The 27,324-nt window shown below is 54.1% G+C and overlaps 1 protein-coding gene across 4 annotated transcripts; it reads right to left on the reverse strand.

Moving 5' to 3' along the window:
• Positions 1–6,446: 6,446 nt before the first annotated feature.
• PFAS (phosphoribosylformylglycinamidine synthase) lies at positions 6,447–25,515 on the reverse strand. 4 transcript variants are annotated; one of them, XR_008418670.1, is made up of 29 exons: positions 25,366–25,482; positions 22,550–22,730; positions 22,328–22,463; positions 21,992–22,097; positions 21,473–21,662; positions 21,255–21,360; positions 20,747–20,887; positions 20,504–20,628; positions 20,206–20,334; positions 19,124–19,255; positions 18,858–18,986; positions 13,559–13,632; positions 13,292–13,448; positions 12,916–12,977; positions 12,628–12,789; positions 12,256–12,375; positions 11,991–12,122; positions 11,553–11,783; positions 11,215–11,395; positions 11,045–11,128; positions 10,744–10,899; positions 10,428–10,547; positions 9,949–10,094; positions 9,639–9,846; positions 9,396–9,487; positions 9,202–9,316; positions 7,890–8,213; positions 6,950–7,790; positions 6,447–6,459 (listed from the first exon to the last, which is right to left on the reverse strand). XR_008418670.1 is itself a non-coding variant. In XM_019413513.2 (28 exons), exons 2-28 carry the CDS (start codon positions 22,689–22,691, stop codon positions 7,480–7,482), a joined length of 4,011 nt encoding a protein of 1,336 aa, XP_019269058.2. In that variant the 5' UTR covers positions 22,692–22,730; positions 25,433–25,515; the 3' UTR covers positions 6,788–7,479. The 4 variants fall into 4 exon arrangements, 3 of the variants coding, with proteins under 3 accessions (XP_019269058.2, XP_019269057.2, XP_019269059.2); XM_019413513.2 differs by lacking the exon at positions 6,447–6,459 and having other exon boundaries at positions 6,788–7,790; positions 25,433–25,515; XM_019413512.2 differs by lacking the exon at positions 6,447–6,459 and having other exon boundaries at positions 6,788–7,790; positions 25,366–25,496.
• Between the last annotated feature and the right edge of the window lie 1,809 nt (positions 25,516–27,324).

A 27,324-nucleotide genomic window follows, 5' to 3' on the forward strand; every position in this document is an offset into this window, starting at 1 on the left:
TGGTAGAGAAGGGAGAGGAAGAGACGGCACCAGAAAAGCCATGAGCAAGGGAAGCCATGACCTGGGTGATCCCAGGTGGAAGGAAACATGGAGATCAGTGGCCAAGATGGAGGCCTGGCCGAGAAGAATGGCTACACCGATGACAGAAATAGGGCACGGGCACCGAAGGGTTTGGCTCTGGGGCCAGGAGGAGACAGCATCCTTTCCTCCAGCTCCCAACGGTGGAGTGCAGGTGCCTATGATTCTGCCATTCCTCCTTGTCACCATGGGTTGTCCGTAGCCAGTCACTCAGAGGCGACAGTACCATGTGCCCGGGCTCAGTGACGTTTCTTCCTGAGGACCCTCTGCCCGGAGCTAGAGGACGGCACACAGCCTCAGAATGAGTCATGGGTCCTTCTGGATAACCTTTTCCGTAAGTACATCAGGCCCTCCCAGATCCTCACCTCCATCCCAGATGTCTCCTGGCCGCCCGCTGGATACGTCCGTCGGTGCGTCCTGAGCACAGCACAGCCTCTTGACCCAAGCGTGCCCCCTCCCCAGTGTTCCTATCACGGTTAATGAGATTATCATGGAGCCGGTCCAAGCAAGAAGTCTGGGCTCCACCATTGGCCCCCCCACGCCCTCCTCCTCCCCTCACATCCAGTTCCTGGTGAGTTCTGCCTCCTAGTGTCCCTGGAACCCTTCCATTTCTCTCCATCTCCAGTCTGGGCCAGCATTTCCTGCCTGGAGAGTGCCACGCCTTCTTGCCCCGACCCCCCCACCACACGCACCCTCCTCTGTCTTCCTCCCCTGCAGCCCTAGTGGTAGTCCCATCTCTACCCCAAAACAGACCCCTTCTAGAGATTCCCCGTTGCTCTTTGGAGAAAGTCCAGGTTCCCTAACATGCTTGTTAGGTCTTTCCCCAGGCCTGTCCTCTCTCCCACTTAATACTCCAGACACCCCTTCGTTCAAGTCCTTACATCACCATCTTTGCGAGTCAAGTCTCCACCCCCCCACCCCCACCCCGCCCCGAGCTTTCCTGTAACAAGGTTAGTCCTCCCTCAGGCCTCAGCCACTCCTGGGAATCCCTCCCTGAGCCTGAAAGCTTGGGCTGAATTTTGTGGCCACAGGACAGGCGAAGCCACACCCACCCACCCCTTCTGGGGGGTGGGGGACTGACTCACAGTGGCCGGGACTCCCAGTGGGCTGCTCACACAGGAAGGTCCTTCCTGAAGCCAGAAACGGGACTCCAACCCAAGCCCCACCCCAGCAGTACCTGGGCCTCCACCATCTGGCTGTGTGCTGCCCCCACATATCCAATGACAGGCTGAAATTTCTTTGATTTCCACCCCAGCATCTGGAATACCGCAGGTGGTAGGGAAACAGGTTTGCCCACCCCCTGGATCCTGTTGGCTGCCAGGCAGGTATTAACCTGGGAAAACAGATGGGGCGCCTGTGGGGCTCAGTTGGTTAAGTTTCTGACTTCGGCTCAGGTCATGATCATGCGGTCCGTGGGTTCGAGCCCTGCGTCTGGCTCTGTGCTGACGGCTCGGAGCCTGGAGCCTGCTTTGGATTCTGTGTCTCCCTCTCTCTCTACTCTCCCCTGCTCGCACTCTGTCTCTCTGTCTCTCTCTCTCAAAAATAAATAAACATTAAGAAATGTTTTTAAAAATTGGGAAAACAGTAAGACTTAAGGGTTCTCGTGTCTCCCACCCCCACCTGAACACACACACACACACACACACACACACACACAGTGTCCCTCATTTAATGTGATGACAAGAAGTTGCCACTCTGAATGACTGGAGAGATGAAGTAAAAAAGGGAAATCCTTGGGGCGCCTGGGTGGCGCAGTCGGTTAAGCGTCCGACTTCAGCCAGGTCACGATCTCGCGGTCCGTGAGTTCGAGCCCCGCGTCAGGCTCTGGGCTGACGGCTCGGAGCCTGGAGCCTGTTTCCGATTCTGTGTCTCCCTCTCTCTCTGCCCCTCCCCCGTTCATGCTCTGTCTCTCTCTGTCCCAAAAATAAATAAAAAACGTTGAAAAAAAAAATTTAAAAAAAAAAAAAAAAAAAAAAAGGGAAATCCTTGAGAGGACCTGAAAAGCCAAGCCGCCATAAGCCAGATTCACTAAATTTGCTCTTCTCTTAAAAAAAAAAAAAAAAAAAAGAGTGTATCAACCTTTCCCAATTTTAACATTCACATTTATTAATGCATTCCGCATATAGCGATTGAGCACCTAGTAGGCGGTAGGTACGTTTCCAGGTGGTCGGATCCAGGGGAGAGCAAAGACGGAGTTCTCATTCTCGTGGAGCTTACACTCCACGGTGGAGACGGATTTTTGATCGAAGGAGCACACAGAAAAGTAGATTACAACAGTGACTTGGGTGTGTGGAGCTTCCGGTGTCTAACAGAGGGTTTCATCCGAGAGTTGTTGACTGACGGAACCCCAAAAAAGGACAGGACTTGATTATTAGCTTTAGATGTTGCTATAGATTTTTTAAAAAGATCTTTAAGTAATCTCTGCCCCCAACGTGGGGCTTGAACCCACAACCTGGAGGTCAAGAGTCACACGCTCTACCAACAGAGCCAGCCAGGAACGCTTATAGGTGGCTTTTTTGTAGACCTCGGGTGTAGAGAGCTGTCATCATCCCCTTCGGTTCATGGTATATTATCATTGCCTGACTGGAGGGCCTTCTCTTACCGCCTTTGATCTCTAATTCCCATTTTGTTCCCCCCATAAGGGGGTAATGATGAATTTATGAGATAGCTGATGGTTGGGATTTTGTCACATGGGAATGACGAAAAGATACTCGGTCAAGTTAAAGGACACTGGACAGGTTATGCCTGGAGGTTGGATGAGAGGGGAAGAAGGAAGTGGCTTGGGGGGAAGGTTATTGAGGTGGAGGTCCTGATGATTTGAAGATCTCAGAGTACCGAAGATGAAGAAACAAGAGAGCTGAGGGGCACCTGGGTGGCTCAGTCAGCTAAGCGTCCGACTTCGGCTCAGGTCATGATCTCACAGTTCGTGGGTTCGAGCCCCAAGTTGGGCTGTGTGCTGACAGCTCCGAGCCTGCTTGGGGATTCTCTCTCCCTCTCTCTCTCTCTCTGCCCCTCCCCAGCTTGCTCTGTCTCTCTCTCTCTCTCTCTCAAAATAAATAAACATTAAAAAAATTAAAAACAAAACAAAGAAACAGGATGTGAGGAAGGGAGGCTATGGTCAGAGAGGCTATGGTCAGAGGCAGGGAGCTTGAATAAGCAAGAGTGGAACCAGTGTAGCAGATCTGGGTGATGATGAAACCCAAGGTTGGCCAAGGCGGAATGGACAAAGTCATTGGAGAAAGGTCCGGAGTGTTCAATGGCCATCGACATGAATCCAGAATAACAGCAAGATGCCCTTGAAGGATGAGGGGGAATTAGGAAGGGTTGCATAGGATAAGGTTTGGCTACAAGTGTTAGAAAACAACCAAATATGGCTAAACAAGACAGAAGCATGACATCTAGGGCTTGAAGCACCCCAGTGGCTCGGTCGGTCAAGCATCTGACTCTTGGTTTCAGCTCACAATTCATGAGTTCGAGCCCTGCATCTGGCTCTCTGCTGTCAGCCCAGAGCTTGCTTCGAATCATTTGTCTCTCTCTCTGCCCCTCCCCTGCTCTCTCTCTCAAATAAATAAACTTGAAAAAAAAAAAAAAAAAAAAAAAAAGACATCCAGGGCTCATATGTAGTCTTCAGTGTCGAGACCCAGTCTCCTATCTTGTTACTCTGCTCACGTGATGCCAATTCCAAAAGCTACCTCATGGCCCAATGTGGTGCTGGGTGCTGGAGTTCCGGCCATCACACCTTTGACCTAGACATCAGGAAGCAAGGATAGCTGAAGAGAAGCATATACCCTTCCTTTAAGAACACTTGGAAGTCGTATACACGGTTTTCTCTCTCATTGGTCAGATGCAGTCATGCCTGTTAAGGGCAGCTGGGAGAGGTCATCTTTATTTTAAGCAGACACAACCCCTGGTAAAATACTCAGGGGTTCTATTTCTAGAAGGGGAACCACGCCTGGGTGGCTCAGTCGGTTGAGTGCCGACTTCGGCTCAGGTCACGATCTCGCAGTCCGTGAGTTCGAGCCCCGCATCGGGCCCCTGTGCTGACAGCTCAGAGCCCGGAGCCTGTCTCGGATTCTGTGTCTCCCTCTCTCTGAACTTCCCCCATTCATGCTCTGTCTCTCTCTGTCTCAAAAATAAATAAAAACGTTAAAAAAGAAATTTTAGAAGGGGAACCAGACATTGGGGAACAAGTGACTGTCTCTTCCAGGGTGATGGGGAAGCCAGAAGAACACAAAGTAGGGAGTGAAGGTGATATAAAAGGATGGCATGAGCCTAAAATGGGGCAAGATGTTCTTCAAAGGGGGTGGAGAACAATCCAGAAGGGGTACAGGGAGGACCCAGCTCCAACTCCCTGGGAGCCATGTGAAGTCTGAGAATGGAAGCCACCACTTGGAAGGGGTGTGGAGCGGATTTTGGAGTAGCTCATTTCCCGTGGAGACAATGAGGGGCAGAGAACGGGTAGTCTGCTGGAGTTTGCTAGAAGATCTTTGCAAAGGGTGGGTGGGCAGAGTCAGGAGCTGGGTCAAGGACCAGCAAAGACCGGGCTGAGAAGCCGCAGGGACTCAGAGTCTCAGCAGTGGCCAAGGGTGGGTCTTGCTTGGCCAGGGTGATCCAAACCGAAACCTATCTACAGATGCACAAATTTCTCTGCCACAGCCAGTCACAAACCACCCTTCTTTTGCATCAAGTGCTAAGTAAACTTGACATCTAAGTTTTGGTATCGGCTCCCAAATTGTGCATTTGAGATCATCTATAAATGTAAAAAACATTGTTGGAAAAAAATCTCTCTCCAAAATAAACTTAAAAAAAAAAATCAACCAAACTACATTTGAAGATCTAATTGGCCTTATGAGATGATTCATGAATCCAGGAGCAGCCCATCTAGCGAGTAGAGGGGGCCCCCCCAGGAGCCATACAAATGGAAGGAGGGTGGGGGGCAAGAAAGTGATTAGTGAAAGAAATGGATTGTTCCCGGCAAGGGCAAGGATACTTTCCCTTACAGGGAAGAACAGGGGCCTTATCACACAGACAATGGCTTCCTTTGAATATGGAGGCCCATGTGGCCGACTCACTGGCACCCATCAGAAAATTACTGACCGGCTAAGACTACATTTCGTGGGGAGGTCGACAATGCAATGAGATTAAGTTTTAAGCCCCCCTTTGGGGACTAGGTCTAAGCAATGTCATTCGGGGCCTACTGTTTCCATGTGTATGCATATGTACACGTATATGTATACGTATACGTACATGTATATATGTATGTGTATATGTATATATGTATATGTATATGTGTATGTGTATATGCATATCTATGGTTCTTATAGTTTCCCACGATCAGGGAGGCAGGAGCAAAAGCCAAAAATGACCCTTACTAGCCCCACCCCCTCCCGCTGCTCAGGGTAGGTCAGTTTGCAAAGCAGTAAGAAAAAGACCTGAAATGCTTATTGTCTTCAGAGCCGTAATTTAAAATTGTTTCATTAGTCAGTCTCTTCTTTTTATTATTTTTTTGACGTTTTGCTTTTTAGTTTTGAGAGGGAGAGACAGCGTGAGTGGGGGAGGGGCAGAGAGAGGGAGGGAGACACAGAATCCAAAGCAGGCTCCAGGCTCTGAGCTGTCAGCACAGAGCCCGACAGGGGGCTCAAACCCATGAACCTCAAGATCAGGACCTGAGCCGAAGTTCCACGCTTAACTGAGCCACCCAGGTGCCCCGTCTCTTCTTTTATTTTGAAAGAAAGAAGACAAATGGAGAAGGGACAGAGAGAGAGAGGGGGGTGGGGAAGAATCCCAAGCAGGCGCCACACTGTCAGCATGGAGCCCGATTCGGGGGCTTGAACGCACGAACCGTGAGATCATGATCTGAGTTGAAACCAAGATCGGAGTTGAAATCAACCGCCCAGGCGCCCCTTGGTGAATGAAATTTCCTAAATAAGGCTGTTGAACTCTCCAGGGGGCAAACGCATTCCAGTTGCACAAGTCCTGGGGAAGTGACCTCTGCACACAGTCACAGTCTTGTAAGCAAAGGAGGCGATGGACGGCTGTCAGCATTACTCTGGGTCCCGCCGCCTCCCGCGTGACTGCAGGAAGGCAGCAGCAGCTGTAGGCCGAGCCCTGCCTCCCGGCTCGCCCGTAGATGTGTGTCCCTAGGCTATTTATTTAACCTTAACTCTACCTTTGGAAAAAAAAGCCAAAAACAAAAGAACAAAGAGGGTAGCCTCTCAAGTATCTTGATGAATTCTTGTGAGACATAATTTAGATACATTTAAAATGCCAAACACACGCTTAGTTCCTGGTATACTCTTTATACTCTTTATTTTTGAGAGGCTCTGGGCTGCCGGTAGAGCCCGACTAGGGATTCCAACTCACAAACTGTGAGATCCTGACCTGAGGCAAAACCAAGCCGACTGAGCCACCCAAGTGCCCCTATAGCTGTGATTTTAAATTCTATTCACACCAGAAGACCCCTGGGAGCAGTGACCGTGTTCGGCCCTGTAGCTAATCACCAAACATTAATGGAATGAATGACCGAATGACTGGATACTGAAGGCTCAATCCTAGGGAAGCAGGTGCTGCCCATTTCTGCCAGGAAGGGATCTGCTAAATCTGGAAGCAAATGCTGAGTTCAGAGGCCCGCACTGGGGCAGCCCTACCCCACAGCTGGATACCGGTTTTGCAGAAACGTCCGCAATTGCTTGCACCACACAGCACTACATTTTAAGGTTTTATTTATTTTTGAAAGAGAAACAGGGTGAGTGGGGGAGGGGCAGAGAGCGAGGGAGACACAGAATGTGAAGCAGCTGGAGGCTCTGAGCTGTCAGCACAGAGCCCGACGCGGCGACGCGGGGCTCGAACCCACGAGCTGCGAGATCCCGACCTGAGCTGAAGTCCTACGTTTAACCGACTGAGCCCCCCAGGCGCCCAGCACTACATTTTGAAAAGAGAAATCCCGAAAGCTTCTTTCTGCAGTTTTTCTGATGAGAACACTCAGGCCCCGACTTGCGTGCTCTCGCACACCCCCAGCCCCACAATCCCACGTATGGGGAAGGGGCACGTAAAACATGCCCCCGAGCCCGGAGGAAGACAGGAGGCACGCCTCGATCAGTGGGCCGAGTGGCCTGGGGCGATGGGACCCTCCCCCTTGCCGCAGGCAGGCTTCTGCCTCAGAACCACACACGGCTTCCCTTCCCGGGTCCACAAAGAACAAACTATGGCAGAGAGGAACACATCCAACAACATAAGGCGAAAGCGGGCTGATTAGTAACATTAGCTGAGGTTTTTTTTTTTGGCGCTTTGGTCCTCGTCTGTCCCAGACGTCTGTGGAGATGACGTGGGGGTGCTTCTGAAGATGGGGATGGGGCGGGCTGAGACCGTTGGGCCCGGGTGCCCCCCACGACGCCCCCCTGCTCAGCAGCCCCCCTCTCGGGTCCAGTTTCGGGCGTTGATGAAGAGCTGGAGCCAGGGGGAGGTAGTCAGAGCGTCAAAGGGAGGAGGCTGCCACGCCCACTGCCAAAGCCGCACAGCCCGCTCAGGGTGAGGCATGAGGGCCAGGTGGCGGCCATCGAGGGAGCAGACGCCAGCCACGCCCCCTGGGGACCCGTTGGGGTTCAGGGGATACTGTTCCGTGGGGTTCCCGTCGTCGTCGGCCCAGTGCAGTGGAGCCAAGCCCCTGGCCTCAATCTGGGCTTGGAGTTCCGGAGAAGAAAAAGCCATGTAACCTGGGGAGGGGGGGTGGGGAGAGGAGGAGGGAAGTGAGATCACAGCTTCCCCTCTGCCCCCCACCCGGCCAGACCCTCCCCTGCCTTCGGGAGGCCGACCTTCGCCATGAGCGCTCCACACGGGTAGCACAGCTCCTTCCATCCCTCGAAGCATCAGGGCCGGCCCAGGACCCACCCGCACGCTGGCCCAGCGGGACTCAAAGCGCCCAGACAGGTTGTGGCGAAGCAGGAGGCCCGGCCGGGCCGGCAAGGAGTCCTGGCCCGTCCCCTCTGCCTCCTCGCTGGGGCTACCTCCCACCCAGCCCAGCAGAGCCAGCAACTGACAGCCATTACACACGCCCAGGCTGAAGGTGTCGGGCCGCTTCCGGAAGCGTCTCAGTTCAGCCCCGGCCAGCGGGTGGAAGGTCACAGCAGCGGCCCACCCTAGCAGGGAACACAGAAGTCACGGAGGGACCCGGAACGGAAGCGGATGGCTGCTTTCCGGTTCCAGCCCTGCCATGACCGCCACCCCCGCCCCTCCCAGCACCCAAAATACACACACGTGCACGCAAACTCAGGGCAAATCCAAGGGGAAGAAATAGGTTTATCTGCTTAAATCAGATGTTGCCAAGTCCTGGACCAGAGATGGCCCGTAAGTTTCTTGCCTGGCCAGCAGGGCATGTGCAACGCCTTATTTCACTGCCTAACACTTAAAAATAAGATTTTTGTGGGACGTCTGGGTGGCTCAGTCGGTTAAGTGTTCGGCTCAGGTCACGATCTCGTGGTTCACAGGTTCGAGCCCAGCATCAGGCTCTGTGCTGTCAGCACAGAGCCTGCAGCCTGCTTCGGATTCTGTGTCTCCCTCCCTCTCTGCCCCTCCCCTGCCCCCTAAAATAAAACGTAAAATTTCATATAGGGGCGACTGGGTGGCTCAGTCAGTTAAGCTGACGACTCTTGACTTCGGCTCAGGTCATGACCTCATGGTTTGTGAGTTCAAGCCCTGAGTTGGGCTCTGTGCTGACAGCGTGGGGCTTGCTTGGGATTCTCTTTGTCTCTGTGCCTCCCCGCCGCTCACGTTCTGTCTCTCTCAAAAATAAATAAACGTTTTTAAAAATAACAAGATTTTGTGCAAAAAAAAAATCTGGATTTTTGGCTTCTCTCGAAAACAAAGACCTGGCCGTGCCGAGCCGGCTTTCTAACAGCACAATCTGCTGGTGTTGAGTGGTGCCCTTTGGTCGAGTCATGTGCCACCCAGCGCTCCCACACCTCATGTCGGTTAGCCACTGGCCTTGTGCTGGCAGCCGCCCCAGAGTCAATGTGCTCTCTCTCCCCGGACTTGGGAGGAGAGAGGCCAATTCTCGGTCAAGAAGGGAGCTAAGGCACCTCCCCGGGAATGGGCGGGGGAGGCCGTGGGCGGAAGCCTGACGCCCACCTTTGGCAGAGCCCAGGACATCCGCGTAGCTGAAGCCGCCCACGAAGGCCACGCCGCGGAACGTGTCCAGCCCGATCGCCCCAGAGCAGAGGTCCTGCATGGTCACGTCCCACACCTGCCAGGACGGGGAGGGGAAGCTCAGGAGGACAAAGAGCCCGAGGCCCAGCCCCGGCCCCGCTGACGACGACGCTCACCTCGAACCCGGCCGAGTGGAAGCCGTCTGCCATCTCGCGGTCTCCGTTACTGCCCTCCTCTCGCAAGATGGCAACCCGGGGAACGGGACCACCTGGAGGGTGAAGGAGGGTCTCTGGGCCGGAGGGCTCCTTCCCCACCGCCATCCCCCCAGACGCGGCTCCAGGGCAGGCCCTGGCATCGGGCCGTGGGTTCCACCCCGGCCCGGTGTCCGGGAAGCCATGCCTGTGCACACACTGCCTCACCAGGCTCTCGGGGCACGGAAGCTTTGGGGAAGCCGGGGGGCAGGCAGTAAGTGGGCCCCGTCCGCTCCCTGAGCCCCTGCTCTTCCTCTGCCACACAGCGCGGCTCGGCCTGCAGCCGGTCCAGCTGGAAACTCGTCTCCTCCCAGAGGGCTCGCAGCTGCCTCACAGACTCTTCCAGAACCACAGCCCCGTTCACGGACACTCGCACCTACGGGGAGAGGCCAGAGCGAGGACGTCCAACCCGGCCCCCCTCCCCCGGGCCGGCACAGGCGAACCGCGGCCCCCCGCGAGGCGCTGCCCGCTCCCTCACCAGGGCGTGGGGCCCAGCGTCGCCCGTGGCGCCCAGCTCCAGGCAGTACAGGCCGGCGTCCCGGTAGCGCTTCAGCACCTGGGCCAGGTCGGGCCCCCGCACCTCCAGCACCAGGCCCGGCTCCTCGGCGAACAGTGCAGGCAGCGCTGGGGGAACAGAGGGGGCGGGAGGGTGACAAGGGTGCCACCGGGGATGCGGAGGTACAACCGGGGGGGGGGGGGCGGCTAAGGGCCGAGTGAGTGCAGGCAAGGATCAGGGGTGGGGTGAGGCCTGGGAGACCACGACCAAGGATGTGGCCTCAGGGTCTCGGGACATCTCAGATGGCAGGGGCGGGGACCTCACCTGGCTCAGTGGTCAGGGAGATGGCAAAGGACTCAGGGAACGGGGGTGGGGATGCTCCATTTTCTCACAGGACATGGGGTCTACGGGGCCCACCCTGCAGGCCACCCAGGCCCGAGTCCAGACCCCCGGCTCCTCACCATCGACCCCAGGGGCAGGCACGTCCACCTCTATCCCACAATTCCCAGCAAAGGCCATCTCTAGCAGGCAGGTGACGAGACCCCCGTCACTGACATCGTGGCCTGAGCAGAGGAGACGGTCTGGAGGAAGGAGAAAAACGCTCAGCAAGCTCAGGGCCCAAACCTGACGGCCCCGCGCCCTCACCCAGCAGGCCACGTGTGGGAACCAGAGAGAGGGGATGCCGCATCCCTCTTGCCCCAGCCTCGCCAGCTCAGCCGGGGAACGCCCGCCACGCATCCGCCACACACACACCGGCTCCGCCAGGGTCCCGCTCACCTCGCAGCAGCCCCTGTGTGATGCGGAAGGCACGCACCAGGTTCTCGGGAAGGTCCAGGTTCGGGGGCTGCTCGCCCAGCTGCGAGAAGCACTGGGCCAGGGCTGTGCCCCCCAGCCGGTGCTGCCCGGGGCTCAGAGGCACGAACAGCAGCCGGCCTGGGGAGACGGGGAAGGGGTGAGGGAGGTGAGCGGCTCAGGACTCCCCACCGCACTCACGGGTGCCAAAGCGGCCGGCACGCGGACGGACCCACAGACCCCCGAACACGTGACGCGGCGAGGAGGGGGAAGCATCCACATTTACCTCTGCCCCCAGGACGCTTGAGGTCCGGGGTCACGGTGGCTGTGATGTCCGGACAGACAGCATAGGCCGAGATGACCAGCGACCCTGCAGGGCAAGGAGTGAGACGGTGAGGTGCCAGCCGCGCTCCGCAGGCCCTGCCCCGCTCTCCCCGGGACCCCCCCAGGCCATACCGGGGGCCCGCACGGTCTCAGAGCCGACCCGGGCGGCCATGCTGAGGGAGTCCTTGCCACCGTCCACCGCCACACCCAAGGCCGCCATCACCGCCACCATCGCCGCGCAGGCGTCGGCCAGAGCCGCGCCCTCCCCCGGGAGCTTGGCCGCCCACATCCAGTTCCCGCTGCACTTCACGTCCTGGGGAGCGGTGGACACCGGGCATTAGAGAGGGACAGCCGCGTGGAGACCGGGCCGGGGCACAGGGACCGGGAGGTCCCGGGCACGAAGGGCAAGAGGAAAAGGTGAGCGGTGGACGGAGGGGCATCGCAGAGGCCTGCAGCCCCAGGGGACTCACCCGGAGGTCGGTGACCAGAGCAAACACCAGGTTGGTGAGGGCTTCAGCCACAGCCAGTCGGGCGGCAACCTTGGGGTCCAGCAGGCTTTTGACCGGCTGCTCTCCTAGAGCCGTGGCAGCCCCTACGAGCTCCTGGTGACTCAATGCCACAACCGCCACGTCGGCCAGAGGGGTCTGCAGGGGCCCAACGCACTGCTGCTGCGCCACCAGGCCGCCCACGGAGCGGTCCACCTGTGGGACCAGGCAGGGTCGGCAAGAGGCCAAGGGACAGGGACGCCGGGGCGCGGGGCGCCAGGCCATCAGGGTGGCCGCCGGGCCCCGTCACTCCTCCCTTGGGCCTGTTGAGCCCCCTCGGCAATCCCAAAGAGTGGGAGGCCAGGGTGGTGAGCAGAGGGAAGGGCACGGGGGACGAGGGGCAGAGCAGGGGTGCAGGGAAACCTTGTTGGTGAGGTATCGCTTGCTGGCCACAGCAGGCAGCCTCAGGACGCGCTCCAGAGCCTGGCGCACACTCAGCCCCGGGGGCAAGGCCAGAGGCCGCAGCACGGGGAGACTCCGCTGCAGGAAGAACTCCTAGGACACAGAAGGCGGCAGGGGTGTGAGCACCCGGGCACACGGGTGAGAAGGCGCACGTCGGCAAAGGGGGAGCCTGAAGGGCCGGGGTGGGGAAGGGAGACCAGCCTCCCTCCCACCCACCCACACGCACCTTCCGAGGCATCTTGCCCAGCACCCAATCCAGCTCCAGGTCCACAGGGGTCGGGGGCGAGGGGGCGTCCCCTTCGCCATTTCTCCCGACGGGACAGTCCCGATCGTCCACCAGCACGATCTACAGACCATGGGAACATGGCCCAGAGGGCATGAGACCGTGAGGCCCAGCAGGGGCCACTTCTAGAAAGCAGCGAGGTGCGCTTTCCACCCTCTGCTTGGACTTCCCCTCGAGGGCCCGCCCTTCCTTCTCCCCCCCCCCCACCGTTTCCCAGTCTGTGAGCCACCGACTCCTACCCTCCCACTCCCCGCACCTACCCCCTTCTCCAGCCCACCCCCCGCAGCTCCGCGCCCACCCACGCGGCCAACTCACCCTCCTGTCTCCGGTAATGGTGCCCACAAAGCAAGCTGGGCAGCGCTCCCGGGCGCTGACACGACTGAGGAAGTCTCGGTCCACGGGCCTCAGCAGAAGAGCATTCGACTCCTGGTACTCGGCCCCCCAGATTTCCAGGGCGTTCAGGGTCGGGTCCCCGAGCTGCATCCACGGGGGAGGAGGAAAGGAAGAGGTCGGTGGGCACTCCCCAGGCTCACGTTTCTGCCAGAAGATGGCGGGGGCCGGCGGGGACAGGGAGGCAGCCAGGCCCGGGGGGACAAGGCCCACCTGGAAGCGGCTGGTGTAAATGACAGCTCCAGCCGGGTCACTCAGCTCCTTCAGGACGTTGCCTGGTGAGAGGGTGCGTGGGAAGGTGGTGACCTGGCCACGGTCGGGACCCGGTGAACAGAGGACAGTGCCCGGCCTCCCAGGGAGCCCCCGATGCTGTGTGTCGCACACGGATCACTTCCACACCCTCACCACCAACCACCCCAGGGCAGCAGGCTCCCAACGCCCCAAAGCGGAGCCTCTCCAGAAGGTACAGGGGGTGGAGGATGGGACCTGGGGCCGGGCGGCCAGTCGCAGATCCTCGATGCCCCTCTCTGAGCCGAATCTCGCAAGAGCCCGGGGCGGCCGGGACCCTTGTCCGAACCCCTTCTCTCACCATTGCCACCGGCACCCTGGTCGTGGAGGCTGCAGATGGGGTTCCCCCTGGCGGCCTCCACGCAAGCCCGGATCACACGGTTCATCTTCTGTTCCATCTCCGGGTCTCCCCGCTGCACAGCCCCAAAGTCCAGGTCACTAGAATTGTCTCCCTGCACCTGGGGGAACGCGTGGCATAGCTCAGGCGAGGGGGTCCGGGAGCTCACGCCCCACCTGCGCACAGGGCCCCACAACGTCCCGGAGGCTGCATCTGAGCTACTCTCCTCACCTGCACAGACGAGGCGGCTCCACCCCCGACTCCGATCCTGTAGACGGGACCCCCAACCTTTACAACGTCCATGCCTGAGAGGAAGGAAGACAGAGTCTGAACACCGGCGTCAGGATCCCACACAAGCGTCAGCACGAATAAGTTAAGGATACAGGGAAGCAGACAGACCGGGACAGCAATCAGTATTACAAACGCAAGTGTTCTTTGGATAAATACACTTTGAGGAATTCACGCTCCGGATTTATTCACGTAGGCGCAAAGTCACCTATGTACGACATTAAACACTGCAGTATTATTTGTATTACCAGAGAGGAAATACTGTTGACCTTTCTTTAAAAAAATTTTTTTAATGTTTATTTTTGAAAGAGAGAGAGACAGAGTGTGAGCGGGGGAGGTGCAGAGAGGGAGACACAGAATCTGAAGCAGGCTCCCGGCTCTGAGCTGTCAGCACAGAGCCCAACATGGGGCTCAAAACGATGAACTGCCAGATCATGACCTGAGCCGAAATCGGGCGCTTAATCGACTGAGCCACCCAGGCACCCCCTGGCCAACTGATTTTTGACAAGAGTCCCAAGACAATTCAAGAAGGTACGAATAGTCTTTTCAAAACATGGTGTTAGGACAACTGGATATCCACATATCAAAGGGAGAAGGTAGACTCCTACCTCACACCATATACAAAAATTCATTCAAAACTATCAGAAACCTAAATGTAAGAGCTAAAAACTATAAAAATAATATACAAAAAACACAGCTGTGAATCTTTAGGACTTCCTAAACATAAGGGTTAAAAGCTATAAAAAATATTACAAGAAAACACCGCTGTAAATCTTAAGGACTTTGGCTTAGGCGATGATTTCTTAGTCGTGACATCAAAACCATAAGCAGCAAAAGAAAAAATAGATAAACCAGACTTTACCAAAATTAAAAACATTGGGGTTTCATAAGACACCACGAAGAAAGTAAAAAGACAACCCACAGAATAGGATATATTTGCAAATCATGTACCTACCCGATAAAAGTCTAGCATCTAGAATATATAAAACTCTTATAACTACACAAAAAAGACAACCCAATTTAAAAATGGACAAAGAGGGGCGCCTGGGTGGCTCAGTCGGTTAAGCAGCCGACTTCGACTCAGGTCATGATCTCATGGTCCGTGAGTTCGAGCCCCGCGTCGGGCTCTGTGCTGAGAGCTCAGAGCCTGGATGGAGCCTGTTTCAGATTCCGTGTCTCCCTCTCTCTGACCCTCCCCTGTTCATGCTCTGTCTCTCCCTGTCTCAAAAATAAGTAAAACGTTAAAAAAAAAAAAAAAAAAAAAAAAAAAGGACAAAGAAACTGGCGTAGCTGCTCCGGAAAACAGTATGGAGGTTCCTCAGAAAATGAAAAATAAAACTACCCTACGACCCAGCAATTGCACTACTGGGTATTTATCCAAAGGATACAAGTGTGCTCTTTCGAAGGGACACATGCACCCCCATGTTTATAGCAGCACTATCGACAATAACCAAAGTGTGGAAAGAGCCCAAATGTCCAACGACAGACAAATGGATAAAGAACATGTGGTATATGTAGGCAATGGAGCATTATTTGGCAGTAAAAAAAATGAAAACTTGCCATTTGCAGTAACATGGATGGAACTAGAGGGTACTATGCTCAGCGAAATTAGTCAGAGAAAGACAAGTATCATATGACTTCACTCATACGTGGAATTTAAGATACAAAACAGAAGAACATAGGGGAAGGGAAGCAAAAATAATATAAAAACAGGGAAGGGGACAAAACATAAGGGATTCTTAAATATAAAGAGTAAACTGGGGCGCCTGCGTGGCTCAGTCAGTTAAGCGTCCGACTTCGGCTCAGGTCATGGTCTCACCTTGTGGGTTCGAGCCCCACGTTGGGCTCTGTGCTGACAGCTCGGAGCCTGGAGCCTGCTTCCGATTCTGGGTCTCCCTCTCTCTCTGCCCCTCACCCACTAATGCTCTCTCACTCTCAAAAATAAATTAAAGAAAAACCATTTAAAAATAATCAAAGAAAAAGAATAAACTGAGGGCTGCTGGAGGGGTTATGGGTGGAGGATGGGCTAAATGGGCAAGTGGCATTAAGGAGAACACTTGTTGGGACGAGCACTGGGTGTTATACGTAGGGGATGAGTCACGGGAATCTACTCCTGAAATCATTAGTGCACTATATGGTAACTAACTTGGATGTAAATTTAAAAAATTAATAAAAATAAATAAAATAAAAATGGACAAAGAGGGGTGCCTGGATGGCTCAGTAGCTTAAGTGTCTGCCTCTGGGTTTCGGCTTAGGTCATGATCTCAGTTGTGAGATCAAGCCCCACATTGGGTTCTGCACTGGGCATAGAGCCTGCTTAGAATTCTCTCTCTTCCTCTCTGCCTCTCCCTCGTTCACACTCTGTCTCTCACAAATAAATTAATTCATTTAAAAAAGAATGGACAAAGAATCCAGACAGACATTTCACCACGGAAGACATATAAACGCATATGAAGAGTCTCAACGTCATCAGTCATTAGGGAAATGCAAATCAAAACCACAACGAGACACGACTTTATGACATGGGATGGCCAGAATCAAAAAAGATCAACAAGACTTTGTGAGGATGTGGAGAAATCAGAACCCTCTTACATTGCTGGGGGGAGTGTGAAAGGGTCCAGCTGCTTTGGAAAACAGTCTGGCCATTTTTCAAAAAGTTACACGGAGGGGCGCCTGGGTAGCTCAGTCGGTTGAGCGGCCGACTTCGGCTCAGGTCACGATCTCACAGTCCGTGAGTTCGAGCCCCGCGTCGGGCTCTGTGCTGACAGCTCAGAGCCTGGAGCCTGTTTCGGATTCTGTGTCTCCCTCTCTCTGACCCTCCCCTGTTCGTGCTCTGTCTCTCCGTGTCCCAAAAATGAAAATAAAAAAACATTAAATTGTTAAAAAAAAAAAAAAAAAAGTTACACATAGTGACTAAGTGACCCAGCAATTCCACACCTAGTTATACAGGCTAGAGATACGAGAACGTGTGGACACAGAAAAACGTGTACACATATATTTGGGGCACCTGGGTGGCTCCCTCAGTTGAGTGTCCGACTTCAGCTCAGGTCATGGTTTCACGGTTCGTGAGTTCGAGCCCCACATCAGGCTTCCTGCTGTCAGTGCAGAGCCCGCTTCAGATCCTCTGTTCCCCCTTCTTTGCCCCTACCCCACCTGTGCTCTCTCTCTCTCAAAAATAAACATTAAAAAAAAGGAAAAGGAAAGAGAGAAAAACGTGTACACGTATATTTATAGCAGCACTACCCACACCAGCTGAAAAGTAGAAGAAACTCAAATGTCTACGGACTGAGGAATGGATAAACACAATAGGTCTACATAACGGAGTATCATTTGACTGTAAAAAAAAAAAAAATGAAATATTAATACATGCTCTGGTGCAGATGAGTCTTGAAAATATGTTGGGGCGCCTGGGTGGCTCAGTCGGTTAAGCGTCCGACTTCAGCTCAGGTCACGATCTCACGGTCCGTGAGTTCGAGCCCCGCGTCGGGCTCTGTGCTGACAGCTCAGAGCCTGGAGCCTGTTTTGGATTCTGTGTCTCCCTCTCTCTGACCCTCCCCCGTTTATGCTCTGTCTCTCTCTGTCTCAAAAATAAATAAATGTTGGGGCGCCTGGGTGGCGCAGTTGGTTAAGCGTCCGACTTCAGCCAGGTCACGATCTTGCGGTCTGTGAGTTCGAGCCCCGCGTCGGGCTCTGGGCTGATGGCTCGGAGCCTGGAGCCTGTTTCTGATTCTGTGTCTCCCTCTCTCTCTGCCCCTCCCCCGTTCATGCTCTGTCTCTCTCTGTCCCAAAAATAAATAAAAAAACGTTGAAAAATAAATAAATAAATAAATAAATAAATGTTAAAAAAAATAAAAAAAAAAAGGGTGACCTTTATGATACACAAATTACATCTCTATTTTATTAAAAAATAGAAGTGTGCGCATATGTTCCTTATCTAAAAAAAGGGACAAATATACATATAGGCCTGTTTTCTTTCCCTTTTTTTTTTTTTTAAATGTTTATAATGTTTATTTCTTTCTGAGAGAGAGAGAGACAGAGCAGGAACAGACAAGGGGCAGAGAGAGAGGGAGAGAATCGGAAGCAGGCTCCAAGCTCTGGGCTGTCAGCACAGAGCCCGACGAGGGGCTCGAACTCATAAACCATGAGATCATGACCTGAGCCGAAGTTGGACGCTTAACCCGACTGAGCATACCAGGTGCCCCCATATAGGTCTGTTTTCTTAAACAAGTTCTTTCCTTTTAGCACGCATGAGTGGAGGGGCAGAGAGAGGGAGAGAGGGAATCCCAAGCAGGCTCCACGCTCGGCATCGAGCCCGACGCGGGGCTTAGTCTCACGAACTGTGAAAACATAACCTGAGCCGAAATCAAAAGTCGGGTGCTTAACCAACTGAGTCACCTGGGCGCCCCAGGTCTGTTTATATATGCTGGAAATATCTCCAGTAAGGTACGCAAGTAACTGGTTAACAGTGATTATCTCTAGGGAGAGAAACATGGTGGCTGGAGGTCAAGGGAAGGACAGTTTTTGCTGTATAACCTTTTTTGCCTTTTAAATTCTGAACCATGTGACTGGGTCACCTATTCAATACACGGGACCTGGTTCGTATCTTGATCGTACCCCACGATCCGGCACAGGGTGGGGCCTGACAAATGGTTGCCCACCTGAACCGAGCAAGCAGATAAAAGCCCCTGGAGGACAGCGCTGGTTGCCTCGACTTAGCAGGGCAGGCCCCTGGCGGGTAGAAGGGAACAGGTGCACACAGGGGCAACACAGACGGAGACGGCCCCATGGGCATAAAGCGCCGTCCTGCCTTGAAAACCTACACTGGGGAGAAGACACAGGAGCTGGGAGATTAAAAACAAACCCCTTGATCGTAAGGGGAAGGGAAGGAAAAATATAAACAGAGAGGGAGGCAAACCGTAAGAGGCTCTTAAATACAGAGAACAAACTGAGGGTTGATGGGTGTGGGGAAAATGGGTGATGGGCACGGAGGAGGGCACTTGTTGGGATGAGCATTGGGTGCTGTATGTAAGCGATGAATCACTGGGTTCTACTCCTGAAGCCAAGACCATAGTGTATGTTAAATAACTTGAGAATAAGAAAAAAAAAATATGTGCATGTGTGTATAAATAAATAATAAACACATAAAAACGAACCCTAGCGTAGCCTCTAAATTCCCCTCCAGCAGCTGCTGGGTGCTGCGGACAAAGCCGGCTGGATATGGAGAAGGGGGGTGGGCTCTTACCTGGCTCTGGGGGCTCCTTGCTCACATGCTCAGCTTCCATGGACCCAATGCCCCCGCTAAACATGATGGGTTTGATCCACTCACGCCGCTGGCCGTCCGGGAGCTGGAGGCCCAAGGAGCGGGCGAAGCCTGGAGCGTGGACACCACAGGCAGTGGGGACAGAGGCCAGTCAGTACCGCCCCCCACAACCCAGCGCTCACTCAGTCATTCACCCCACCCCCCCTCTAGTACTAGGTGCCCGTTAACCCCCACACCCCCGGCCTCACCGGCCAGCACTGGCTCCCCGAACTTGTTGCCGTAATCAGAAGCCCCATTACTGGCCTCAATGGCGACCTCCAGGGGCCGGGCAAAGTTCTCAGGATACTGGAAGCTTGGGTCCTCCCAGGGCAAATTGTAACCTGGAAGGAAAGGGGAAGGTTGGCTGTAAAGACAGAAGACAGGGGCGCCTGGGTGGCTCAGTCGGTTAAGCGGCCGACTTCGGCTCAGGTCACGATCTCATGGTCCGTGAGTTCTAGCCCCGCGTCGGGCTCTGTGCTGACAGCTCAGAGCCTGGAGCCTGCTTCAGATTCTGGGTCTCCCTCTCTCTGACCCTCCCCTGTTCATGCTCTGTCTCTCCCTGTCTCAAAAAGAAATAAACGTTAAAAAAAAAAAAAAAAAAAAGACGACAGAGGCGCCAGGGTCCTTTGGGAAGAGTCTAATCCACCAAGGACCGCCCGTGTGGGTGGAACGTCCTGCTTCTGGAAGTTCTATCTCAAGGAGGTGTAGAGCCTGTGATTAAGCGCCGATCTTGTTCCCCACCTCCCACACCAGCCTTTCTTGAGTCTTGGGATCAGAGTTCTTAGGGCTCTCTAAGAAATTAGACTTTGGGGGCAGGTGGTGATCATTGAGACTGACCCAACACCATGTTTCGTTGCTGAGCAGATGCTATTTTATAAAGAAAACTGCAGGAGGCGCCTGGGTGGCTCAGTCGGTTAAGCATCAGACTCTTGGTTTTGGCTCAGGCCATGATTCCGTGAGCCGTGAGTTGGGCTCTGTGCTGAGAGCGCGGGGCCTGCTTGGGATTCTCTCTCTCTCCGTCTCTCTCTGCCCTCCCCCACTCATGCTTGAGGTCTCTCTCAAAACATAAATAAACTTAAAAAAAAAGAAAGAACATTGCAGTTCTGCAAAGCCTATCTGGGCACCTGGGTCTCCCCTGGGCTTAAGAGTCCTCACGGCCCCAGTCCGTGAAAGGCCAGCTACACTGGAGCCCTGCCTCCCAAGAAAAGGCACCCAGGATGACCTTAAGAAACAGAGGTGCTCCAGGCCTGCCGGGACAGGGAAGGGACGGCAGGGAGCAAAGAGGCAGGACCTGGGATGTGCAGGTTTCCAAAGCAGTAGCCAGCAGTCCCAGCCACCACGTGGGCGCCACGGCCCGTGCACTGGACATCTCGGATCCGGCCCCCGGTGCCTGTGGTCGCCCCACTGAAGGGGGCTACTCCTGTAAAGAGACGGGGGAGAGGTATGGGTACCACAGAGAGAGACCCCAGCCCTGCCCACCCCATTAAAACTCAGGACAACCAGCCTGTCTGTTTTCCCAGACCCAGCCGAGGACCTTCACTCCACCCTACCCTCTGAGCTCCCTCACCTGTCCCCAGGACCCAGCTCACCTGTGGGGAAGTTGTGGGTCTCCGCCGTGAAGACGACATGTCTCAGCGCCCGCTGCTGCCGGAAGCAGCTTGGTCGCGTGGGGTCCTCGGGCTGTAGGAATCGGACCTCCTTCCCTTGGATTGCGCTGTGGACACATTGGTTCTGGACCTTGCTTCCTTCCTGGGGTCTGCGCTTACCCCGTGAAGGCTTGGGGCCTCCCCTCTCCTGGACCCGAGGCCACCCCAGCCTAGGACCCAGCCCACCTGCTGTTGTCACAGAACTTGAGGACGTTGTTGGGGTTCGAGGACGCCTGAGTGCTCATGATGGCCTCAAACAGGGAGTGCGTCATCTCCTGCCCATCCATGTGGAGCTGGCCCTTGAAGAACCAGTGTCGGCTGTGCTCGCTGCAGGGGTGACGGGGGAGCGGGGGGAGGGCCGGCAGAAACACGGGTCACTTCGCACACCGTGCCGGCTCTCCTCACCAGCGTCAGCAACCGTTACGGTACAGCCAGCCCTCACTCAGATAACAGGTCACGCCAGATTCCCAAGCCCACAAGCCTCAAACGTTCTTTCACTGTGGACCGCTCAGACTCAAAGCGAATAGGGTGTCAAGACGTGAATGGAGACGACTGCATGGACGTGGAGCCCGGGCCCCCAGACAGACTCGGGGACGCCCCCGTGCCAAAAGACAGCCGTGAAGGCGAGTCCCTGCGCCCTCCCCTTCCAACCTCCACGGGCTCAGACATCAGGATGGCCCCCATTCCTTCCCACCTATTGGACTGAGCCAGGTCGAAGGCCTCCACGGTGCTGGGGTTCCGCTTTAGCTCCTGGAAGCGTTTGGTGTAGAAATCCAGGTCCCAGGAGTCTAGGGCCAGGCCTAGGAGACAACCACGGGAAGAGCGGACGGTGGGGTGCGGGCCCCCACCGTCACGGGTCCCGGCATCCCGACTGGCCTCGCCGGGGCCTGCCTCCCGGGCACCCCTGCTCACCTAGCTCCTGGTTGGCTTTTTCCAGGGCACGCCGGCCCTCTGCCAGGATGTCGATCCGGCCGTTGAGAGGTGCTGACATGCTCCGAAGGGAGAAGCTCTGGATGGGCCACGGGAAGTGCTGCTCCGTCATCCGGTCATGCAGGGTAGCCAGAGCCAGGGTCTTCGTCTCAGAGGAAGGGGGCTTGGCAAACTAGGGGCGGAGACACACGCAGAGGGCAGGGGGCGGAGAGCTGAAGAGTGGACAAAATGGTGCACCCGGGTCCTCTAAGTCACGCAGGGCCAGCCCACTGCTGTCTCCGTGGTGCCCGTGTTCTGATTAGAACAACACGCCCCTGCCAGGCACGAGTCCACGTAAGGGGCGCACAGGCTGGCCTTCCGTCCCGTTCAGCCCTCGACCGGGTAGCCTCAGGCAGTGAACAACTTGCAAACAGGACAGGCCTAAAGCCAAGAGCTCCTCCCCGTTTCTCCTTTACTATCTCGGTAAAGTTCAGGACCTCATCTCTTTATCTCGGGCCTCACCGAGAGCAGGTAGCGCCGGGTAGTCTCCACGCGATCCACAGCCCCCAGCCCCGCGGCCCAGCACACGGACACGACGTTGGTAGAGGCTGGGGTGGAGAAGTTCAGCCTGAGGAGTGGGCCGGATGGTTAGGACCCCAGAGCCCCCGGTTTCAGTGGCTTTCCAGGTGGGGTGTGGCGTTCCGGGCAGGGAGAAGGACGGAACGAAGGGAGTACAGATCCGCCAAGGATCGAGATGGGAGGAAGGAGAGGAATGGAAGCAGAAGGGGTGGGCAGTGTGCCTGCAAGGGAGGAATGCCTGAGAACACGGAGTGGATCGCCCTGGGCTGAGACACTTGCCTGGGCCCAACCTCCAGCAGCAGGTCGCTGGAGTCAGAACGGAGCCAGGACTCCTGGGCAACATCACCCGGTAACAAGGGGCAGCCAAAGAGCCACGTGAGCTTCTTCATCTCCTCGGCGCTTGGGAGGGAGTCGGCTGCACGGAGGGACAGGGCAAGGATACCTTGAGACACGGCCCCCGGCCTGGTAGACCTCCCCCAAGAGTCCGATACGTGGCCCAACCTGTCCAGTTCACGTTGTAGCACAGCTCGGTCTTGACAGCCTGCAGCTCTGGCAATTTCCCTTGCAGCTTCCTCCGCGTGTGTCCAGAGGCCGCCCTCTCATGGCCAGAGGGACGGACATAGAAGTGAAGGACTGAGGGCATCTCTGCAGGTGTCCCGTACTGGAGAGAGGAGTTAGGTTCCTAAAAAGTAACACCCACTATAACCTGTCAAACTGATTTCACATTCCAAAGACAGATGAGGCTTTGGAGGCATTAGGGATGGGGTGGGGGAGAGAGGGGCATGTTCAGAGGTACTCTGAAAAACGGAAGCTTGGGGGTCTTAATTAATCCTGCAAAATGTAGGAACAGGGACATTCTCGACACACGCTCCTCGCCGGGCCCCCACGCACGGTCTTAGGAACATAACTATGAGTAACACAGAAACCATTTCCGCCCTTGTAGAGGTTACATTTTATTGAGGGAGACAGGCAAGGACTCAAACGTTTCCGGTCCACTGTGGTTAGGGCCAAGAGACTGTGGGTACCAACCTAGCACTTTAGGAATTAAGAAAGACTTTCAGGGAAAAATAGCATCGAAGTGTAAATCTATAGGATGAGCCGGACTGGGCCCAGCTGGGGAAGTCAGATGACACCATTCTTCTGACACTCTTCTGCCTTCTGAGGCACCTGCTGGGAACCTGCCCTTCATTCTCCTCCCTCTACATGCTCTTCCTAAGTGACTTTGTGCAGACTCGTGGCTTTAAATACCGTCTGGTAGACTGAGCAACTGAAAATGCCAGCATTCAACCATTTCTTTTAACCAAAAATGGCAATTTCATATTATTTGAGTTGCTATCTGCCAACAGATTCCCTAACTTAACTCAATCTTGACTCTCCCTGAAACTCCAAAGCAGCACGTTAAAATGCTCACATGACTGGGGTGCTCAGCTGGCTGAGTCAGTGGAGCGTGCAACTCTTGTGAGTTCGAGTTCCACGTGGGGTGGAGAGATTACATCTAGATAAAATCTTTAAAATATAATAATAAAATGCGGGGCGCCTGGGTGGCTCAGTCGGTTGAGCGTCCGACTTCGGCTCAGGTCACGATCTCGCGGTTCATGGGTTTGAGCCCCGCGTCAGGCTCTGTGCTGACAGCTCAGAGCCTGGAGCCCGCTTCTGATTCTGGGTCTCCCTCTTCCTCTCTCTCTCTCTCTCTCTGCCCTCTCCCGCTCATTCTGTCTCTGTCTCCCAAAAATAAACATTAACAAAACTTAAACAATAAAAAGTAATAAAATAAAATATAATAATAAAATGAAATGCTTATGTGACATCTCCACATAGATGTGCCATAAACACAGATGATTGTCCATTTTGGCCAAAACAGAAATTTTGATTCCTCACTCCTCCAGACCTGCTATTCTCCCAGTTTTCTCCCTCCGGTCAACACTAACAAACCAGCTGCTCAAGCCAAAAATACAGTCTACCTTAATTCTTCTTTCTCTGAGCCCTCTCTGTATACCCAATCTGCCAGCAAAGCCCTTTCCAAACATATCCCCGGATCTGTCCACATCCTTCCATCACCTGTTACCATCTGTCACTACGATCACTCACTTGGGACCTCCTGAATAGCACCCCAATCCCACTCCCGCCCTAGCCACCAGCCACTTGGCATATTTCAACATCAATGAGATCATGGCTTCTCGTCACACGTGGTAAAACCTTCCAACCCAGTACCTGGCTTTCCTAGTCTGGCCACTGCCCACTACTCCAACCCTATCTTATGCCACACTCTTTTTCATCCACAAGGCCCCACCACACTGGCTTCTTTTCTATTTCTCTTAACTTGTCAATCTCAGTTCTGGAAGGTATTTTTCTCACGTGGATATTTGCACAGCTAGCACTTTTGTGACTTAGATTCCTGGCGAAATCACCTTCTTGGAAGGGACTTCCTTGATCCACCCTTCTGAACTAGCCCCTCTCAGACAGCCCTGTTTTATTTAATTAATTTAGGTTGTTTTTCAAGTGTATTTATTTTGAGAGAGAGAGAGGGAGGGAGAGAGAGAATCCCAAGCAGGCTCTGGTGGTGTCAGCACAGAGCTGGATGCGGGGCTCAAACTCACGAACCTTGAGAGCATGACCTGAGCTGAAATCAAGAGTTGGACACTTCACCGACGGAGCCACCCAGGAAAGCCTAATTTAATGTTTAATATTTGCATATAACCTAATTAGTCATAATTAAAGTGAATTACAACTAATGTAAATTTAATTAATTATAAAATATAAGCTTTAGAATTATGTATGATTAACTTAAATGATTATTAATCCAGTGCTTATCAGTACCTGACATTTTAATTCATTTTAAGCTCTACCTGCCCCACTAGCCCAAAATCTCCATTTGGGCCAGGCCTCATTTCCGTGAACGATGATGCTCCTCACCGATCAGTCTCGATCCCCGCCTTTCTCAGCGCTCCCCACCCGCTTCTGATCACCCTTTTCTGAAGCTGGGCCCCCTCCCAGTTGTCCTTTATACCGTCCTTCCTATAGGGATTATCACACGTGGGCCATCTGACTTTCGTCTATCACTCCGTAAACAGAAGCCCCAAGAGCTCAGGGACAGGCTTGCCCACGGCAGGGCTGCATCCCCAACGGCTAGCATGACATAATCGAGGAGGTCCCAGGCTTTGCATTGGCCGAGCGCTCCGGGCGAGAGGGGCTGAGGGTACGCGGGGAGTGTGCCCTGCCGCGCGGCTCCGGAAGGCGCGCAAGGTCGCACGACTGCGCCGCTGCTGGACACAGCTGGGCCGGGCCCGCTAGGGACACGGACGCGGCCTGAGTCAGACCTGGAGAGGGTGGCGAAAGGGTGTGGCAAACAAGGTGTCAGGACTGACGCGTGATAGCCATACGCACGTGGAGTCCACGATCTCGGGTCCAGAGGTTCTCGAAAGAAAGCCCGCCCGTGGAGCCCGGAAGAGGCGGGGCTCACTCCCGTGGGCGGGGCCGCCGAGCCAACTTCCGGTACCTTCCTCCCCCGCTCCCCCTCGCACCCCCCCAGCTTGTGTAGCTCAATAATGGGCCGAGTTCTTGGTTTTGGGGTTTTGTTTTTGTTTTTGTTTTTGTTTTTTTTGGAAATACGGTAGGTCCCATGGCCTGCCCTCCCCGGTGCCTGTATAAACCGTGACGGAGACAGGAACTTTGAATGCAGGAAACGGAACGAGAAGCATCGTCCTTGTCCAGGACTCAGTTTCCCTCTCCCTCCTACTTTGGCTTTCTTTCACTTTTTTCTTTAATAAATGAATAGATTTACTTAATTCTTTTTTTTTTAATTTTTTTTAACGTTTATTTGTTTTTGAGACAGAGAGAGACAGAGCATGAACAGGGGAGGAGCAGAGAGAGAGAGGGAGACACAGAATCTGAAACAGGCTCCAGGCTCTGAGCTGTCAGCACAGAGCCCGACGCGGGGCTCGAACCCACGGACCGTGAGATCATGACCTGAGCCGAAGTCGGATGCTTAACTGACCAAGCCACCCAGGCGCCCCTAGATTTACTTAATTCTTAGCAGAGTGGGAGGCCTACATTTTTTAATTTCCACACTCTCGCCAGTGACAGTAACAATGACAACGATAGGAAGACATTCATTAAACGCCTGTTGAGGCACTTGACAGGATCTTGTTTGATCTTCACAAAAACCCTTGGTGTACAGATGTGGGAGCTGAGGTTCCTCGCAACGACTTGTTACCTGGTTTTGTCACTTGGCACTTTCTACGTATGTACACATTTTTTTGTGCATTTTTTTAAACCCTCGTAATACATAAATACATGGTTTGTATCAGTGAGGATCCTATCAGAATATGGATGGCACACTCGAAAAGGTCTAACAACAGGAATTCAATAGAGTGTATTTTACAGAGATACGGGCAGGATTAAGGGAACTAACAAAGTACAGTGGGGGGTGGGGGCATCCAGAGCCTGGCAACGGCAGAAAGTGCTTACCACCTGTAGGCTTAAAGGGACAAAGGAGGGAAGAGTGCCATCAGCTGAGAGGTGCAGCCATGAAAGGGCATCCGAGGGCACAACTACAGTGTTGAAAGAGAAAGGAAATAAACATTGGGTTCTCTCTCGGGCCAAGTTCCCACACAAACTGTTTCTGCCTCTCGTTAGCTAAATCTTGCCTGAAGCCTGACGGCAAGTAAGCTAGAGAACTGTGCCAGGGCCAATGGCCCAAAAGTCTTTTTAATGAATCTTTAACAGAGAAATGTTTAGAGTAAAAGGTGAAAGTCTTGATCCTCATCTGTTTCCTTATTTATTCCCCTCTGCTATACAGGGGCCAAGAGGAAGGTAAGGCAAGTGAGTACCTGGGTGCAAAACTTATGGAGATACTTCAAACGTTCATTCACCCTAATTCCAGCCGTGCCCCAGATATAATCGTTGCTACCTGTTTGATGTGTAAAGTTCCAGGTTATTGAAATGAGTTTTCTCAGGGCTCACTTCTGACAGAGGCCATGTATTAATCTTTCGACATCTGAGCACCTCTTGGTTTCTTTCCCTTTAGGCGCTCCTTGGCTCCACCCAGTACGTACCTTCCAGAGCCTTCCAGGAGCCTTAGTTTGCTCAGCTCTCTCTCTGATCCTATTTACTTCACATTTTCTTGTGTTATTTTTATTTTTATTTTTTTAAGTAGGCTTCTTGCCCAACATGGAGCTTGAACTGACAACCCTGGGATGAAGAGTCACCTCTCTACCAACTGAGCTAGCCAGGCACCTCTCCCCAACATTTTAGTATTCCCGGTGTATCATAAGTTT

This window comes from Panthera pardus, unplaced genomic scaffold, assembly GCF_024362965.1.
Source record: "Panthera pardus isolate Hobbes unplaced genomic scaffold, ASM2436296v1 HiC_scaffold_3, whole genome shotgun sequence".
Taxonomy (NCBI): Eukaryota; Metazoa; Chordata; class Mammalia; order Carnivora; family Felidae; genus Panthera; species Panthera pardus.